Source organism: Perca fluviatilis, chromosome 9 (assembly GCF_010015445.1).
Source record: "Perca fluviatilis chromosome 9, GENO_Pfluv_1.0, whole genome shotgun sequence".
Lineage (NCBI taxonomy): Eukaryota > Metazoa > Chordata > Actinopteri > Perciformes > Percidae > Perca > Perca fluviatilis.
This window is the reverse complement of record NC_053120.1, coordinates 39,797,695-39,816,734: the sequence shown is the minus strand read 5'-3', so window position 1 is coordinate 39,816,734 and position 19,040 is coordinate 39,797,695. Positions and strand designations below refer to the sequence as shown.

The 19,040-nt window shown below is 42.8% G+C and overlaps 1 protein-coding gene across 9 annotated transcripts in view; it reads right to left on the bottom strand.

The window, feature by feature from the left end:
* Positions 1-18: 18 nt before the first annotated feature.
* shroom2a (shroom family member 2a) overlaps positions 19-19,040 on the bottom strand; it is a 40,924-nt gene continuing 21,902 nt past the window's right edge. For 2 of the 9 annotated variants that reach the window (XM_039810924.1, XM_039810929.1), the window contains 10 exons: positions 14,327-14,428; positions 13,942-13,959; positions 13,553-13,675; positions 10,528-12,976; positions 10,015-10,100; positions 5,923-6,534; positions 4,705-5,280; positions 3,460-3,631; positions 1,942-2,214; positions 19-1,401 (listed from right to left, as the gene is read on the bottom strand). In XM_039810924.1, coding sequence (XP_039666858.1) covers positions 1,129-1,401; positions 1,942-2,214; positions 3,460-3,631; positions 4,705-5,280; positions 5,923-6,534; positions 10,015-10,100; positions 10,528-12,976; positions 13,553-13,675; positions 13,942-13,959; positions 14,327-14,428 — 4,684 coding nt within the window. In that variant the 3' untranslated portion in view covers positions 19-1,128. Of the gene's footprint in view, positions 1,402-1,941; positions 2,215-3,459; positions 3,632-4,704; positions 5,281-5,922; positions 6,535-10,014; positions 10,101-10,527; positions 12,977-13,552; positions 13,676-13,941; positions 13,960-14,326; positions 14,429-16,464; positions 16,808-19,040 lie in introns of those variants that run through there. The other 7 variants (XM_039810930.1, XM_039810927.1, XM_039810932.1 and 4 more) reach the window with 7 other exon arrangements.

The following is a 19,040-nucleotide window of genomic DNA, read 5'->3' as shown; positions in this document are numbered from 1 at the left end:
AAACACCAGACTGAGAGATTTCAGCAGACTCTTTATTTGATACAAAGGAGCACAGCTGGTAAAGTGTTAAGAGTCAGGCTGTAGCAGTGCATGAAGCGTGTGAAACCGTAACATACTCAAATGTGCAGAACAAACATCGTCCAATAGGGTTTACCTTTGGGAGACCGATTCAATCCTTCAAGCTGGTCAAAATGCTTTGGAATGATTCCGTTCCATATTTGGTTGCAAAATGATCGACCTGAACAATTTCTTTTTTTAGTGTTGAAATTTATCTAGAAAAAGTAACAACTGTGGTAGGCATTCAACATCTGCACCGTGAATAACGAAACACAGTGAAGTAATAAGACAAAATACAGAAACACTTGGTCAACTTATATGTGGCAAAATCATAATCTAAACAAGTCCTTTCTTTTCTGGCTGTCAATAAAACAGAGCAGCAACATGCAGAAGTGGATGAAAAGAGCCAACAGTGCTCGCAGTGACATGGGTGACTACTCCCCGAGGCACTTCCAATGTGGATTTCACTCGAGTTAAAAGTCTGGATGTGAAGTGCTACTGTTCTTCTGTTGGTGAAGTCGAACAAGTGCTCGTTACAATGACCAGTATATTTATATTCTCTCTCTCTCTCTTAGTAAAAGGCCACTAGTTTATACAAAAACTGTGTGTGTACTGAAATAGTCGGCCAGATCTGATGGGTTGAGTGAAAAGGGTTTTGGGGTGTGAAATTATTTAAACATGATAAATACTCCTAGTTACTCAGCGTGTAACACACATCAGGTAGAATGGCTGCTCAAATCAGTTGAAGATAAAATACTGTCCCCTCCTGCGCAGATTCAAAAGGCTACAATAAATTACTAAAAAAACAAAAAATAAAAACATGAAAATAAAAACAAAGCAAAAAAATGTCATGAAAGACATTAGAAACAGTGGTTGGTTGAGGCAGCATCTTTCACAAAGGGAGTGACTTCTGGATGCTGTCTGCCCGAGTGGTGTTATGGCAGTCTAGTTGAGAACTGGAAAAATGGCCGTTTGTCTCTGCAGATTCCTCATCTCTGTCTCCCTCTGTTGGACACGGTGCTCAACCGCAACCTGGAGCAACAAGTCTTTCTCATGAAGTGTCCAGCTTGTTCACAAGGCCAGCCTCTGCTCTATGGGCAGACTGTCCGTCAGACACTTGAGCTGCTCCTCGCCCAGTTTGATTTTATCCTCCAGCTTGCGCTGCTCGATGATGAGCGCAGACTTCATCTTGACAAAGTGCTCGTAGTCCGTGAGGCTGTCCTCCGGCAGGTGATGGGCCAGGATGTCATAAACCAGGCGTTCACGACGGTCCAGGTTCTCCTTTAGCTCCTTGGCATCCTCATGCTGTCGTATCAACAGCTTCCTCTTCTCCATCAACGTACGCTGTCGATGAAGGAAACATATTAGGAGCTGAGAAGATACAAAAACTTTTCTCTTTTGGCGTGAGGAACCAAACAAACAATCTATGTGTTAGACTCCTCAGGTTTACATTAGTGATGGGGGGGAAAAAAAATTTAAAACCGTATGTACAGTGATTTTTTGGGAGGATTTTTTTTCAATCATATTTTTCCCCCTAGGATCTATATTTTTATAGATGGTGACTACACTGTATCCATTTTCTGACCGGAAGCAGAAAATGCAGAAAATCCATGTTCTGTACTACTTTACAAATGAAATAAATGTCTGACTGACGTGATATGCATTAATTTTAGAAAATTATTAGTTTTTAGAAATGTCTCATGATATATTGTCTGTAGAAGTGGATTATTCAACTGTTGTTTTTGTTAAAGAAGGAAAAGAAAATTGCAATACTCAATACTGCCGAATCGCAATAAAAAAAAAACTAATTGGCACCAATGTATCGTGAAAGAATCAAATCGGTACCAAAGCATGTGGTCCCGGCCCTAGATTCCATTTCCTCACCCTCTCCTCAGCAGTAGCGTCCTCCTCCAGACTGTTGAGGGCGTTCTCCACTCGGGCCAGGCGGCCCGACAGGGATAGCAGCAGGCTCACCACCTTGTCCAGGTCCCCGACAAACATCCGGAACTTGTCCAGCTCGTTGGGTTTGCAGACCTGCTGGACTCGGGCCTCCACCTCTTCTCCCAGAGCGTTGTTGTCTAAGACGTCCTCCTGAAGACTCTCCCGGGCCTCACGCAACACCTGGAGCTTCTTGCTCAGGCTGTCGATCAGCTCTTGCTGCAGATGGGCACGAACAACAGAAGATACCAAACCAGAATTTAGGCCTTCTATCTCATCTATCTTACTTCAAAATTTCCTCCATGGTTCATTTTGTTATGCTACACTTCCCGAGCATGCTTACGCCCTTGCAGTCCATTTCTCTCATCATATAAACACTAGAAATCAGTGTTTCCCCCTATAATTGTACCAGCCGCAGACACCTGCGCACACCAACAAGAACACCGGCTAGGCCAGACCTTTTCTTTTATGCCAAAAATAACACCAAATATCAATTTTGTAACAGGAGTAACAGGCAAAGCCCATGTGAAGCGTTGATCATGAGGATTTTCCAAAAGTAAAAGTAACTGATATACTATGAATATTTCAAAAAGTGTTAAGTTGAGAACGGAATTTGGTGTTTGGGTGTATCACCAGTTTGGTGCAGTTGCATCAGCACCAGTGTGGTGTCGCTCTCTGACCACATATTCAAATCTCTGTCTCTGTCTGTATATGAAGAATCACACCGATGTTTTTAGAGGCGAACCTGCCAGCGCACAGTGGCCGTGTAGTTTCATGCCCACGCGCGGTGACACCTTGCGGAGCCTTCGTGCTGGAAACGACAGCCGTGGTGACGTCATTTTATGGCTTGCGCACCTCGCGCTGGGAACACCGCGGCTAAAATCAACTTAAGCTTAAAGCAGTCAACCTAGGGGACACGCCAGTGGCGATTTTAGACCATTTTTAGGGGGGCTCAAGCCCATCTCAGCCCTCCTAAAAATTATAATAATAAAAAACAAATACATTTAAAAAATAAATTTGAGTGCTTCAAGTTAGAGTTTGCGAACTTGTCCGTTAGTGACAGAGGACAAACAATGACAGGTTCAAAGAAACAGGTTTAATATCCTGTGTCGCTGTCGCAGATGCTATGCACCTGTAACCCAGTCAAGGAAAGTTTTATTTTCTATTTATTTATTGTTTACACCTCATTATCATTTCATTTGATTCTGGTAGTCGATAAAGGAACTTTCGTAGTTTTTTTCACATGTTCAATATTTTGCATTTATCCTCTGTTATAATAATAAATAAAAATATTCATTGTTATCCAGTGAAATTACTGATTTTGCAGAGGGGGTTAAAACTTTTCCAAGGCACTGTATCCATGTCACATTCTCATTAGGGGCTGAGCCCCCCTAAAGGTCTGATCCTAGAATCGTCCCTGGGAAACACTGCTAGATATGAATGGGTTGAGTGAGAGTATGGCACCTTCTTGTTGGCCAGATCAATGTCCAGTTCGTCTTCAGAGTCTTCCTCCTCCTGCTCCTGTTCCTGCATGTCCTTCATCTTATTAAGGAGCTCAGCTTTGGGAGCAGATGTGCTGTAATATGTCGAGCTGGTCACCATGGTGACAGCTGCTGCCATGCTGTCCTCCTTTTCCCTGAAATACAAGTAACAAATAATGTTTCTCACATTACTAAACCAAATAAGAACACACAGGTTAAACTTTTAAAAGCCTCATGCAAGAACCACTCGTACAAACACATTTCTTCTTTAGTGACTGATACGATTTTCTCCTACTAAAGAGATACAGAATACAGTGGTTCCCAAAACTTTTTTGTCTGAAATCGGGTTCTATATGTACCCTCTCCTTTACAGACATGCCCACTTTTGCTAATTTCATGCCGTTTTTCTCATGCAGCATAAATGTGTTAATTTATTGAAATGGTGTATTTGAATATTTCTGCATACTAGGTTCCCTAAACTGTCTTGGAATTGCATACATTGGTTATGACTGGAAAGCTACGACTCTTACAGATTCAATGAGCCCAATTGTATTTATGTGTGATGATGTTAGTCCCTATAGTAGCCATTTCATTGGAGTGAATCCATTTTTTTAAAACTTGACCTATAATGTGTTGTCACCTTGAGGATAATCACAGTCTGATGAAACTTTGCAACAAGAAACTACAGACCTACAGCAGGGCATTTAGAGGATCTATGACCTTCCTACGTATATTGACAATAAGGGGGTTTCTTAGCAGTTTCCAGAACAGAAGTGCTTGCCATCCAATCGCCGAAAAATTCCTCAAGATCTTGGTGTCTTATTTGGAGAGATTTCTGACCATTTTTATCAATTCTCCAGTGATCAAAAATGGTTAAATTGTGCACCAAATCTGTGTAACAAATGGTAAAAATCAAAAAATTGCTGCAACAACTTATGAGACATAACTGAGCATGAGAATAGCCATCATAAGAGTAAACAGAAAAAAGTTATGAATCAGTTTCACCTCATACACACACACAGATGAGCTAATGATTTTCCAGGAGTGATTGTACATGTCAGGGCTGTACATATCAAACTGTATATGTTGAGAGTAAAACACTACAGGTCAAAGAAGGTAAGGTGAGCAGGTGACCTGGGTACAAATTAAATTGCTGCATATAAGAAACCCATTAAGCACAAGTTGATCACAGATATAAACAGTACGAAAGCTAAAGTGTGAGGCTGACCTGTCGTCAGCAGGCCGGCTGGCTGGCTGTTTCAGGGGCATCTTCCTGCGCTGGTGAGCTCCTTCCAACAGCTGCTCCCCCTGAGGGAAGAGACCCTCCATCAGGTCCATGGTGGTCTTCATCTTGCTCTGGTCCAAAATATCAGCTAGTGTTTTATCCTTGCCCATGATGTCCCTGGCCAGCTCCTCTCTCTTCTGATCCTCCGACAGCCCCGCGGTTACAGTCGCCCCGTTGCTGCAGGGCTCGTCTGTGGGCTGCGGTGGCTGCTGACTCTTAGAGTTGATGTGATCTCCAACAGTGGTCATGTACGCATCTCTCTTAGGCTCTGGGTCTGTCTGAGTGGCCGGCGTGCTGTTGGCCTCCCTCTGCCGAGTGAATGCACAGAAGACTGAGTCCTGCCCTGCAGCTCCCAGACTGCCGAGCAGGGTTACACCAGGACCCTCGGCTTCAACAGCAAGGGGGTCACTGTGCTGCAAATATTGACACTTCTCCTTCTCTGTGACTTCCTCTGAGTGGACTATCCTGATGGGCACTTTCTTCACTGCAGAATGTTGGTTTTCTATCACATGCTCCATACTGAAATATCAGAGAGAGAGAGAGAGAGAGAGAGAGAGAGAGAGAGAGAGAGAGAGAGAGAGAGAGAGAGAGAGAGAGAGAGAGAGAGAGAGAGAGAGAGAGAGAGAGAGACTTTTGAACAGAAGCTCTAAGAATGTTCTTTTTTCCAGTTATTACAGCCATATGCCGATTTAAAGTTTCGCTGCATGATGGCAACTGAGATTTTTTCCATCCCCGACTAGTACGCTGGAATATCTGAGACATTTGGACTCCTCCCACCACTTTGGTTTCTGTAATAATCCTACTGTACAGTCAGAACGTTACTACACATGATATCAATTAGATCTGAATCAAGAAGATGAACAAACAGCTTCACAAAATGGAAATTTAGATGACATTTTACATTTTTTGGCATTTAGCTGAACTATGCCTAGACCACCAGTGGCTTTTATAGAAATGTGGAGAATCCCTTTAATTTACTGCCGCTCTGTAGCACTCATGTGTTGATTCGACAAAGGCAGTGACTCTCAATAAGCTTCTTTGTACGTGTAGCATAAAGACACGAGGAGTTACAGCCACTGTGTTCTGACTAAACTGGCTGATAGTTTAACAGCTGCTATGAAACTTCTTCTCATGAAACAAAAAAAAAAAAAAAAGGTTTACCTGTTTGAGTCTTCATCCTGTAGAGAGACTGGAGGCTTGTCACTGAGTCTCTGTGGGGAAAACTGTGGAGATGGAGAGCGCTGTCCCTCCATAGCGGCCAGCCCTGAATGTCTGTAGGAGGAAGCCGGGGGAGAGGAGGCAGGCTGAAGATTGGATGTTGATAGATGATGTACTGCCCCTTGTCCTTTGTCCACAAGTCCTTTGCCCTGCTCAGAATCTCCCTTTGCAGAGTGGGTGGGGACAAAGGCGGAGTTCGGGTCAGTGGTAGGAGAGCAGTGGGTGAAGATTTCACTCTGGGAACCGGCGAAGGACTCGTGGGAGTCGACCTCTGGGCATTTGGGTGGGGGAGGCTTCTCCAGCGCAGAGGGCTTCCTCCTGGGCCCAGACGGCAGCGGCTCTGTGTGGCTTCGCTCCTCAGGCTGAGGGAGGCCAGACTCTGGGAGACTATGGGAGATAGACGTGGGTCTGTGGTTCACAGTGGCAGGAGCAGCTCTGTGTCCGCAGTCAGGGTTGGTTCCTTGGTGCATGGGCGGAGTAGGTGGCGCTGAGTAATGTTCAAACTCCACAGGCTTTTCTCTCGCTTTACAGTCACCCGGCCCTCTGTCAGAGAACCTGAGGAACACAATAGAAAGCTTTTAATTACACACTGTTCAACAGTCAGGCAGCATGGGCTATCATCTGCAGCTCAATCAAATAATACAGTGTGGCAGAGGCCTGGTTCGTCTCTCTAGCAGCCACTATGATTATGCCAGCATGACAAGACACACGTCTCCCTCTTTTCTGCAAGCCTCCTCCCTGGTAACTGCTCAGCCTGGCAGCCTGAAGACGAATATTTCAGTTCCCACAAGTAAGCATAGAGGAATAAATAATCCTCCAGTGCAAAGAAGCAAGACTGGATCACTTTTTCCTGCCCAATTCACATTTATGGTTTTAACTCTTCGTAGGTAAAGTTAGACATGGAAGAGGAACAAGAGTTCAATATTTGGAGACCACAGGAATCATTAGAGGCCTGATGGTGGACTAAAGGAGTTGAAGTGATTGTATACTAACATTTGAACCACTATGTGTTACATGCTTTAGCATAATTTAACCATGCAGTACAACATGCTGGAATGCTGTCATTAACTGAGATCCAGACTATGTGGTAAAAGCATGAAACCCACCACATTCTGTGGGTTAATGCTTGCCAATTACATTCTAATGCGTGCTCCGATACAAATTCAATTAGGTGTACTCAGAGATTAACATGTAAATCACGCAGCTTTGATTAGACTAAACCGTATCGATTCTGCAGTCACCAGATACAGTATGGTGACTTTTGGACAGGCAGACACCAAACCTCCCAATTGCAATTCTTACAAGCTGTGACAAGTTACCCAATGAGCAACTGTTGTTGCAGCTTACACCCTCCCTCATGCCTCAGCCTCAGCTCTGCGTAGAGTGTGAGAAGGTTACCTCTCAGAAACATGATGCCAGAAATATTACTGCAGTATCCGGTAGGAGGGATATGTTACCATGATGTAGGTACTTTAAGGTGAAGGTTTGTAGAGCTGCGTGATATAAAAATGTCTATCTAATCTGATGTTGGCTATATCACCCAGCCCTAACTGTTTGGGCAATAGGGATACACAATGCTAACAAAAGTAAAACAGTTACTGTGTCTATATGATAAATAATTTCTTAAGCATTGTTGCCCATCAAAAGGTGTGTGAAATAAATTCTAGTTGTTATCTATTTTTCCAAAAATAAAGCTGTGGTAGCATTAGTTATAACATAGACTAGACTATGATCAAATACAGTATATTTCAATAATTAATCAAATTAATAAAAAAGAAAGAAATGTACCTATATGACTTGCTACTGCTGTCATTTCCATAGAACACAACAAGTTTAAAAAAATAAATAAAATAAAGCGAGCATGCTGGTGTGTCTGCTGGCGCTCTGTGACAGAAGCCGCCGGTTGATATCTCTTTACACACCTGTATCAATAACACTTTCTGGGTGGAGCCTGTCTCACTTAGCTCATCTCCCAGACTTTCTAATGACAAAAACATCCTCTGCACTGTTGTAATGCAAAACGTGAGAGTCATCTGGTGTGGCTCCTACAATGAGGTTACTCAAAAGATACTCTACACCCGTCAATGAGTTTCACTTGTGAGAGCATAAACATTCCCGAATAAGTGGTTACAAACCATGTATTCATCTTGACTACGTCAATGTACATAGTTTGAAAATGATTGTAAGTAATCAACGCAGAAAAGAATAATGCTTCAAAAATATTGGTTATTAAACATTACTAAACTGGCATTAGGAAGAAAAAATTGTCACAACGCATAGATCAACAATTAGACATATTACTACTTAAACCTCCATTACTAAGCATGAATATGACCCACATTAAAAGACTATTTCTGCAATTTAGTTTTAATACTTGCATAAAGTTGGGGGACTCTCGAGACAGAATGAAAAAAATAATAATCAAATATCAAAACAGCAGAATACTACATACTGGATACTACATTTCCCATAATGCAACTCATTAGCATCTTTAATTAAACCCTGTCAGTTAAACACACACTTCTTTTAACCCCCAGTTTTACTGGTCACAGCTGGCTTCCACTCAGGGGTTAAAGGTGGAAAAATACTAAACAATTTAATGACTGCATTTTTAAATAAAGCAAGGAATACAAGCGAGGTGAACAGGCACAACAGGTGACATCATACTTTAACATTAAACAATAATATCACACTGTTTTCATATGACAGGAGTTCATATGGGACCATCAAAGGATCACCTGGAACCATTAACGTTACCTGTAAACACTTCTGCCCAGCCCATAAACCAAACAGTTACTAAGGAAGGAGGGTTAGCCAGTGTGACCAAACCACTTTATATACACAGACAGTTTCATATTATTGTTGAGGGGTATTCAAACATTTCCAGGCGTATACACAATTTCCAACAAAGTTGGAAAAAATTGTGATTATAAGTTAGCGTGCATTTAGCTAGTGAGGTCCGCCTACTGTGATACCGTATTCTCAGTAACCTGGCTTCATCTAATTGAAGAATAAAAAAACAACAATATAATATCCCATAATTCCTTTTTCCTTCAAGGTAAAAGGCAAAATAATAGTCTGTGAGGCTGTACTTATGCAAAGCTGTACTTTGAGTTAAATGACAATCCTAAAATGCTGATGTTTAGCAGATATGTTTACCAAGTTCACCATCTTAGTTTAGCATGTTAGCATGCTAACATTACAGAGGCTTAATGAGAATGCCATTAGTTTTGAATGCATGTAGTCATAAGACAAAGTTATGGAGAAATTCCATTTTTGACGTGATGATGGCGCTAGATGAAGCATTAGGATCTCTGAAGTTATTAGAGTTCATCCTGAGGGGAACATGAATGACCGTACCAAATTCCATGGCCACCCATTCAGTAGTTGTCTGGACCATCCATAGAGCCATGCCGCTAGTGTGGCTAAAAATCCAATTATGTAAAGTAACCGATCATATTGATGATAATTTCATGCCTTCTGGCTGGCCCCCTGAACTCCGGGTCACCATGACATTCTGATGGAGGCCTGAAGAAACACTTCCTCCCTGTCACAGACGTGGTCAGATGTCTCGCCTACACCAGTAAACCTCCAGTAGACGACACATAGCACAGCAAGAGAGGCGGCTTGTGTTGTCACAGCTGCGCCAAGGCAGTGCCACTGTTATGCCTTGAAAGATTGTAAAGACTACAGTTCATCTACAGGCTTACTACCCTCTTTCACTGATAAAGCACAGGAGTGGAAACACAGCCTCATATCACGATGCTGATAGTATGATGAAGACACCAGAGCAAGAGCAAAATAATAAATAGGTCCAAAAGAGCACGGTCCTTTAACATTCAATTTACCCATTGGTACAGATAATAATACTTGTATTACCTTCCTTTGAGATCACTTAAGATCACCCAAGAGGCAATCCCTAGAGCCCTAGAGTTTTGCTTTTGTATAACGTACTGTATACTGGAGACAAAAAATAGACTCACTGCCAAAGACACACTGGTGTACCAGCAGGTACATCAAATGAGATTTACTTACTCTGTGGCAGTGTTGAGCGGTTCAGCTGGTTTAATCTCCGTCTGGGAATATTCTGTCTCTGACTTTCTTGCAGGAACTTGAATCTTCTGTAAATAAAGTTAAACAAACACATAGTCCCTTATGTAAAGCCACCAAAACAATTCACAGAAAAGAGGCTTCCAGTTATCCAAAGAGCCAGTTGTAATCTATTGCTAAATATTCCAACCAACTCATTTTGCAGCTTCCTGGTTTTCAATAGTGAAAAGAAAAACGGTGCGTTGATGCCCCCCCTCTCTTCCTTAAGTTGAGGGTGTGTCATTATGAACAAACATTGATTAATATTTGACTTTGCTCTTTCCTTCCCACTCCTGTTCCTTTTACTTTAGTGGCTATGTTTGTCTTAAAGACATGTTAACCCCCCTTGAGGGCTTGAGACAGTTGCAACATTTAAGTGACTAAAACCAAGTTACAACCAAGAGGCCTTTCATGTTCAAGTCATTTTGAGATCGCAAACAATCAGGCTTTGTGCCTCACCTGTCCATAGATGTCAGTTGACGGAGATGATCGCGATCTCTCGTGGAAACAGGTGGTTTTGGTTCTCTCCTCTGGTCCCGGATCCAGGATGTTATCAGCGGACCGGTACCGGCCGGAGGCTCTGGTTTCTGATGGGGGTTTCTGTATATTCCACCTTGCCTCATACTCAGCGAAGGTGCCCAGTCTTTGCTGGTCTAAGACGAACTGTTTGTGTGCAGAGTAAGGACCTCCCTGGACCTCTTCAGTGTACTCTCTGCTCCTGATGCTTTTCATTGTGACCTCAGTTTCACTGGTGGAGGAAAGACTTAGGGCCTTGGTCTCTGTATAACATGGAGGGGGAATGTGATTGGGGAAAGCAGGTTTCCCACTTTCTGTAAGGAGCTTCTGTTGGTCTAGTGAGGCGCTTTCATTGTGAGGGAGATCTTCCTTAACCCCAACTTGGTGGATTTTGTCTGGTTCAGAGAAACACCTTACCTTCTTTTCTGTAGGAAAACGCTTACGGCCACCAATGCGAGTTACCTGACCACCGCCAGGCCCCGACTTACTCATTACAGACTCTGAGACTGTTGGCAGAGGGGTGACATCTTTCCGGGCCAACGCTGAGGATGGGTAGTTAGGTAAGGCCTCAGCTGCAGGGTGCTCCAGTAGAACAGGCTCCAGATCTTTTCTCCTGAAAGACGTAGCCCTGAGCACCCTTGCTTGTGCTTCCTTCAGATTGTCCTTGTAGGAGTTGGTGAAGGAGCCCCCTGCAGAGGTCGGGGTGGTGCTTTCAGTGGACTTCCAGACATCCTGATCATCTTCAGTCTCACCCTCAGTAACAGGAAGGGTAGCTGCACTCATACTTTTCTGCAGCCTAGCTCTTCTTATCTGGATTTCATTCCTTAATGTGGTGGCAAAACGGTCGCTGCGCCTCAACTGTTTGCTTTCAAGGGACTCCTCAGAGTCCAGGCCTTTTGTTTTCTCATCTTGGCCTGCAGCATCCATGGATAGAGAGTGAAGCATGGGGGTTGCCTGGGGGCAGATCTTGTTGCTCACTTGGCTGTGATGTCTCATGTCTTGGAGTAACTCTCTAAGTTGTGGTGGCAGAGACCTCCGCTGTTCAGACGGTCTGCTAGGAGGATAACTCATGAACTGAGCTTCCGCATGATGTGAGTTGTGTCCACTCTGGCTTCCACTATCATCAGAGCTGGATTTGGGTACAGAGGTTTCTAGTACAGTAGTAACTTGGTGCTTGCTGTATCCATTACTGTCTTTACAGTGAGAGAGAGTGAGAGAGTGTTGCTGCTGTTGGGGCATATGATACTTCACTTGGGTGACTGTCTGTGGGCTAAGAGAGTTCCGCTCATTTCCAGCCTGTGCCAGGTCTACGCCTGTGATACTCTTCCTGTCCTCTGATTTTCCTGACAAGGGCTGAGGGTTGTGCTGCGCGGGCTGACATGTCGTGACACAGTAGTATCGGCTTTGTCCACTGTTGTCCGTGTTTTGGTCAGCAGCAGTGGGAGACAGCGAGGTGCTTAGGTTCCTTCTCTGGTTCTGACCAAAGTGTTGTGCAGAACCGTTAGTAGGAAGTTCCTGCATGCTACTATAGTAGCCAGCTACGTTCTGCGGCTTTGGAATGGACATAGCCCAGGGCTGAAAAAAAGTGCTTTTATCACTAGGATTTCCTTGATGATAGGGCTGGCCTTGGTGAACATCACTGCTGGACAGGGAGTACTGCTTGTTTGAGCTGAACTGGTTAGGATTCGATTTATCAGATGAAGTGTGAAAAACGTCGCCGTCATTTTTCAGGGATGGGTTGTGGCTGCGGCGATTTTCAGTGGAAGTCTTACAGGGGACATAGGATTCAGGTCCTTCAGGGTGAGCTATAATGAGCCCCCTTTCATGTACCTTTGTCGCAGCAAAACTGTCACTACGTGCAGGTGGAGGGGGAGGGGGAGGAGAGGGGGAAGCAGTCTTCTTTTTTTCAGGGACATGCCAAACAGGTCCTAAGCTGGTTCTACTTGAAGTGGAATGGCGGGAGCCGGCCGAGTCCTCAGTCTGTTGACCCGCGCAGCCTGAGCTAACGCCTGGCATCTGGAAGTACGCCACCCTATTGTCCAGTTTGACTCCCTCAATCAGGCTCTGGCTGTTTCTGCCATTGTTGTGCTTTCCTGCTGCATCCCACTGACCGACTTTATAGAGCATGTTCTCTGTCGAGGTAGCATTGCTCTTTGAGAGGGTATAGTCTGGTGTACCAGAGCTGGTGGAGAAGGAGCTGTAGGCAGAGTCTCGTTTTCCTCCTCCAAGATGCTCCATGCTGTTGTTGGACTTGGCAGGTGACAGCTGACCGGCAGGGTACGGGTGTGAGACATGTTCTAGACTGTCCATACTGCCGAGAGAGCTGAACTGGTCGGATACTCTGCGCAGGTTTGTTTGCTCCCAGCCAGAGGAGAGATCAGTTGAGGATGAGCTGGAGGTTAAAGCAAAGGATGAAGTGTGAAAATACAAACAACAACCTGTTTTGTTCAGCAAAAATAGCCATTTACCTACAGATTGCGGTCTTTAATCAAGTTAGGAACTATGGTATCTAATTCTGTACAGTCTAATGGCCGTTTAATGGCAGTCAAACTTAGATCTAATTAATTATCAGTTTTTGGGCCACTGCACATACAGCATCATTAGCAAAGACAGCTTACACACAGCTTATAGCCTGTCTTTTTGTACGTACAATTTGTAAGTCTATGTTTATGTAGGGTTATAGCATTGTCAATAAAATAACTTTTATCATCTGGGAAAATGTAAAAACGTGAATTTGTTTTTGAAAAAAGTAAATTTTCATGGAAAGAATTCTTTTTATTTTGTTTTTAGCTAACAGAACAGTTTGACTGAATAAATAGAAGATATAAAGTACCTGTAGTAGAACAACACAGAGGGCCTGGCCAAGTGTTTTAAATATATTGCAAAACCCCTTAAACTTAATCCTATAATTTTTATCTAAAGTGCTTGATATCTACTCATGAGGAAAACTTCAAGATCCCAGAATTACCTTGCATCATATCTCGTGTGCCAGACTTGGGTGGGTGGAGACTGTGTTTTGGCAGTCTCTGATTGGTTGTCATTGAACTTGGTAGAATGCCAGGAGTGAGGCCTGCTTATGGGTTCATTCCGCCTGCAGAGAGGGCAAAAAGAACAGATTGGATCAGAGACCTGCCCCTTATGGAAAACAGTATGTGCTTCCACATATGAATCTGTGCAACTGAAAGTTACTGCTGTAGCCAGTACTGCATCTGTATTGAGGCAGTGCTTTTTGCTGAATTTTTGACTCAGTCCAACATTTACAGATATAAACTATTTTAGAGGGTTTTTAATGTACGTCTCTGTGTTATCACTTATCACAAACTTTGCACAGTTGTCAGTTAAGCATATGAAACGTACCCTTTAAAGCGATTCTTTCTGAATTGCAGGTCAGGAAAATGTGCACAGAACATAGCATAAAATGACAACAAATCAAATCCAATTTATTTTCCTTCAAATCACTATAGACACAAAAAAATGTTTGCATACATAATGGACAGACTGTGTATTGCATGCTGTACAAATGGGATGAATATCTTTCATCTAATGACATGAACCACAAGACAATCCAAAGAGATGCATGCCAATGAGGGCAGGTAATAAACCACAGGAGAGAGAGAGAGTTTCTATGAGAGGAATGAAGATGATATTATTACTAGACAAATGACTAATATGATTATGGGCACAGGGAGTGGAAAGAAAGGGAATAGGTACTACTGATTACGATGAAGCCACAGAACCGTACCTCATGGAACTTCGCAAAATCTTCGTAAGAAAGCTTCTTGCCACATGTACGTCATTCTCAGAGGGCATTTTCTGAGCTACAATATCCACCATTTTCATATTCCTGGGCAGCAGGGGGGAGGAACACACACACTAAGAGCTCATTGACAATTGACTGGACTCACAGTAGAAGACAGGACAAAGACCATCTGACACTTAGACCGCTGGTTCTGATTGTTGAAAGTCTGTGCACACTATAGCACCGAAGAAAACGTAATGTGTTGGGAAGGTTAGTGTCTAAAAAAGCTCACTAGGACAAAGGTTATCTAAATCCCCTCTGATCCAACTGAATTATCAGTGTTGTAATTCACAGGATGGTAACATGCAGTCTACAGAAGTGTACAGGTCTACTGATAAATGGCGTTATAGCCCCCTCTCCTGGTCGAACTAATGCATGGTCCCGATTTCACAGTTTTGAGTGTCATGGAAGTTGAGAAACAACCCTTTATGATGGACCTACAACACAGAAGCCCATTGCCAGAGTGGAACAGCAACAGTTTTACTCATCTCTCATTAGGCTCATTATCTAAACAGTTTGTAGCTGAGGTGAGCTGGTTGTGCTCAGACTTTGCCATATGGTCCCAGGGGGAACACAGGCCCAGCATGGGGTAGGGAGCTTAACAGAATAGAGAATCTCAATCAGATCAGCCACATCACCCCTCGATTCAAGCTGGCGTCTGCCTCCCAGACAGCCCGCATATTACTTCACAGGTACAAGAGACTTTGGTATTCATTTAGTACACCTACAGTGATATTAATGTAGTTGAGTTTATACAATTGTTAAACAGGGAGGGTTATAGGGAAAGTATATATTTTTGTATAAAATGGGTTAAACTGATTCAAGCTTTGTGTTTTAAATGGAGTTTATATTGCATGGCATGTTCTCTTTGATTTTTGGCAAGATTTTACGCATCAGTTTCTGACACCTACCAAAGAAACATAACTTAAGTGGAATACGTTTTAAAACACTTGTAAATACTTGTTAATAGTTTAGCCTCAGTCTAGTATCATTATGTTAGACCTCGGTAGCTAGTTTTACTATGGAGGGAACTGTGGAAAATTGGTGTTGCACTGGTCAACAATTTTAGACAAAGCTTTGCCCTCATTGGACTCAAGACTTGGCCTACAAAGCCATGAGGTCAGGGGGTCCTGCCCCCACAGTCACCTTGTCTAAAGGCCTTCAATGATCGGATGACAAGAGGTCCAAACAGCAGCTTCCTTCAAATGGAGACCTGGAACAAACTGCTGGGTGAAATGTATAACTTAAGCTATTATATCTGCACCCTGCACTACTTTCATAGATTGAGAATTTTCAGACAGAGATTTGGTTAAGCTCAATAAAGTGGGACAATTTCACAAAATTAATTGTGGATTAAAGTTAAGGCCTATTTAGAGGACAAAGAAAAGCCAACATGGAGGCCAGTCTTCCTCGTCTCCTCACAGTCCGTGTTTCTAGGGCACTAGGAGCTAGCCACACATGGCGCCTGCTATTGGTATGCAAATGACCCTGGTTTTATTAGGCCTATCGTCAGGGCTACAGCTGGGCCAGCACAGATATGCTAGGAAAGTGAATCAGTTGGCTGGAATGGGGGCAGGGGGAGAGGCTATTTTCTAAGTGATCAGTTTAGAGCCCCATTTCCCTTCAAATGTATCCGGTACCAACCAGTCCTCATTTAAAAAACAAAACAAAACAAAAAAAACACACATATGCGTACAAAACCAAACTGACTTGTTAAACTAAGTAACAGCCAATGTATTAATAATACTTTAGGAGAGTATTCAGATGATTTTTGTTTTACCTATTAGTCTTTCCCTCAAAGATTAATTTGCATTTGGTAGGGAATGCTAAGTCTTGCTGATCATGGCTTAACCTAAATGATGAATGACCTCATAATGAATGATAAGACAAAAACAATCACCACAATAACAGAGTATTAGGGTCATAAAAGCAGGCAAAGAAGGCCACAATATGTCCCCCCAGTTATTCACTGAACTATCGCAAGACAAAAAGCAGCAGGTATGATGGCCTTCAAACACAGAAGTCAAAAGTTTCAAATAAAAAAGTGATTAAAACATAAAATAATGTTCAGTTTGACTCACCAAACATCTGGATGAAGGAATTCAAAATGGACACAAAGAAGAAGAGTGTTATCCAAAAGACCATACAATAATATTAGCCCGGAGCTCAATTTGGAAGTGAGGCCAGTTGTACCCGTGTGCTGGTCAGGCACTGCATTCCACAGACACTTGAAAGACGAGCTAAAATGAAGAGACATGCAGGCCGCTGAGGTCTGAGCATCATGGCACAACTCCACTACCTCCGAACACACATCAACCACAACTCAAAAACAGAATATGCAACACAGTATGGCCATGAATAAAACTAAGTTCTCTGGGCTGAAGTAGTTTGAACGGAGGGAAGATTTCCTTCAGGATTACGTGGGTTTTACCCCAGGGAGGGGGTGGAAGAGAGTAAAGAGAAGGAGGAGGGCTATTGTCACAGCCAGTCCCCTCGGAGTATTCCCGTACCTTGCCTCGTCTCATTGGCTCTTAGGGGCTAATATGCTAATGACGGGATGAAATGCCGGACTCTTGTCTTCCCATCTCCCCTCTTGTGTGGGAGACATGCATTTCTACCATTGCTATGGTAACAGGTTGCTCTCTGGGGTGCAAGGGCACCCTGTTTCCTGAAAGCCTCGGGAAATGAGCATTGCAACTGCACAAGCAGGGATGTCAGCGACACATGGTACATACAACTTAGTATTCAAAACTATTGATTTAAGCCCATGTTGTTGTGCTCATTATTTCAGGTTGTGTTTAATTGGGCTCGTTAGCTGTAGTTCAATGAATGTATGAACGCTACATAAATGAATAATAATTAAACCTCATGGCCATTGGGCTTAGATTGGCCACAATAGCATTTTACTCTATTGTCTGGTTTGATTAAACTATTATGACATAGTGGTCTGTGTTTATTTTAAATTAATTAGTATTATACTCAATGACCCAATTCCTGCTAAATTAGCAGCGTGTCACTTCATTTCCCTTTTGTATTTTTACATTTTAAAAGTGGAGTCTTATGCCCTCTTGTTATGCCTATGCTGGAGGGTACAAATATTGATACATTCATTTTATTACATTAACAGGACAAGGCACATTAATCAGCATTTATGTAAATGTGCCAGTTAGCCAGCCTGCTTACCTTAAAATACAGTCATAATGGCTAGATCATTTTGACAACTAATAAATAAAGTGGCCGTATTTTCTATTCTTTTAAATTGACCAACAAGCAATTTCATTTTCGAATTTGCAGGGTCATGACTTTTATGCAACACCTGCATAAAATGTCAAGGAAACTTGTCTGCAACACCTTTCTATCAAAATCTTTGCAATTCATAATTCAAAGTAATTCAAACTAATATGCCAATTATTTTGCCAATGTAACGGTACAGGTGGTATAGCAGATATTTACAGCTGTACAGATTATAGTTGTATATAATGACCATCCTAAATGGCATTAATGGGAGAAAACACTCCTGCCTGAGTGACAAACAAGGTTGTTTTTTTATTAACTTGCTCTGGCACACCAGCAAGAGTTCTGGTGACAAAGGAAAGAAGATTAGCAAAGAATGGTTGCGACCTAAAGCTGATAGGAAAGCAATACAATTCACAGTGATCTATCTAAAGTCCAAACAAGGTTCTCATTGTGAGGTATAGCGAATGCATTAATTTCTTTACAAGTTTAGCAATTGCCTCCTGAATCACATGGATTGTTAACCATAACTAATACGTTTTAAATTTGACCAATGGTGTGAGATTCTTCTCATTTAAAAAAAAAAAAAAAAAAGACAATACAATACAATGCCCTACAATGCGTGGCTTTGACAGATAGATGCATTCACTAGTGTAGGACATCTGGGAAAATGAAGAGCAGCATCATGTACTGTACTGTATAGGGCAGAAAGATGTTGAGGTCGTAATACACCCAACCTGCACTTAGCAGGTGAGCCGGTGGATTCCATTTGGTCCCTGTGGGTCTGACAAAGGCCCTCTTCAGCAGACCCTACAATCAAACCAGTCATGTTTCGGGTGAGAGAGGTGAACCATGAGTAGCATGTAATGACCAGCACATTCCTGGGCTGAGTGGCATACCAGCTGTCAAGTCGCCAGCTGTCTGCACTGACCCACAGTCAGAAACACCTGCAAACCTTTTGTCTGAGGGTGAGGGTCTTAACAACATCACTATAACAAAGTCCTGAATGTCCTGTGTCTTAAACACAGTCCAATATTACAATTCAGGTTGTTTTGGGGTATATCAGTAACTCAGAGTGCTGGTATAAATTCACCAACAACCTGTCAATTACTTAAAGCAAGCAGTGGGGCCTCTCTTTTACTCTTGTAACAGTATCACAGCTGAAGCGGGAAAGACCCCGGAGCACAAGGCAAGCAACAACATCAACAAACAAGTGGTCCCGTTTTTCTGTCCTGAGTGATCTGATCACAAGTGGCCATCTCCAAGTACAGGTGTAAATTTATCCAGGACGCATTGAGGATGCATTGAGATCCGATCACTCAGGCCTGTTGGTCTGGACCGTGTAGGAGCACATTCTTTTAGCAGTGTGTACGCAAATGTGTCCTGGGCTACACTGAAGGACCGCTTTTCAACTGTAAGTGGA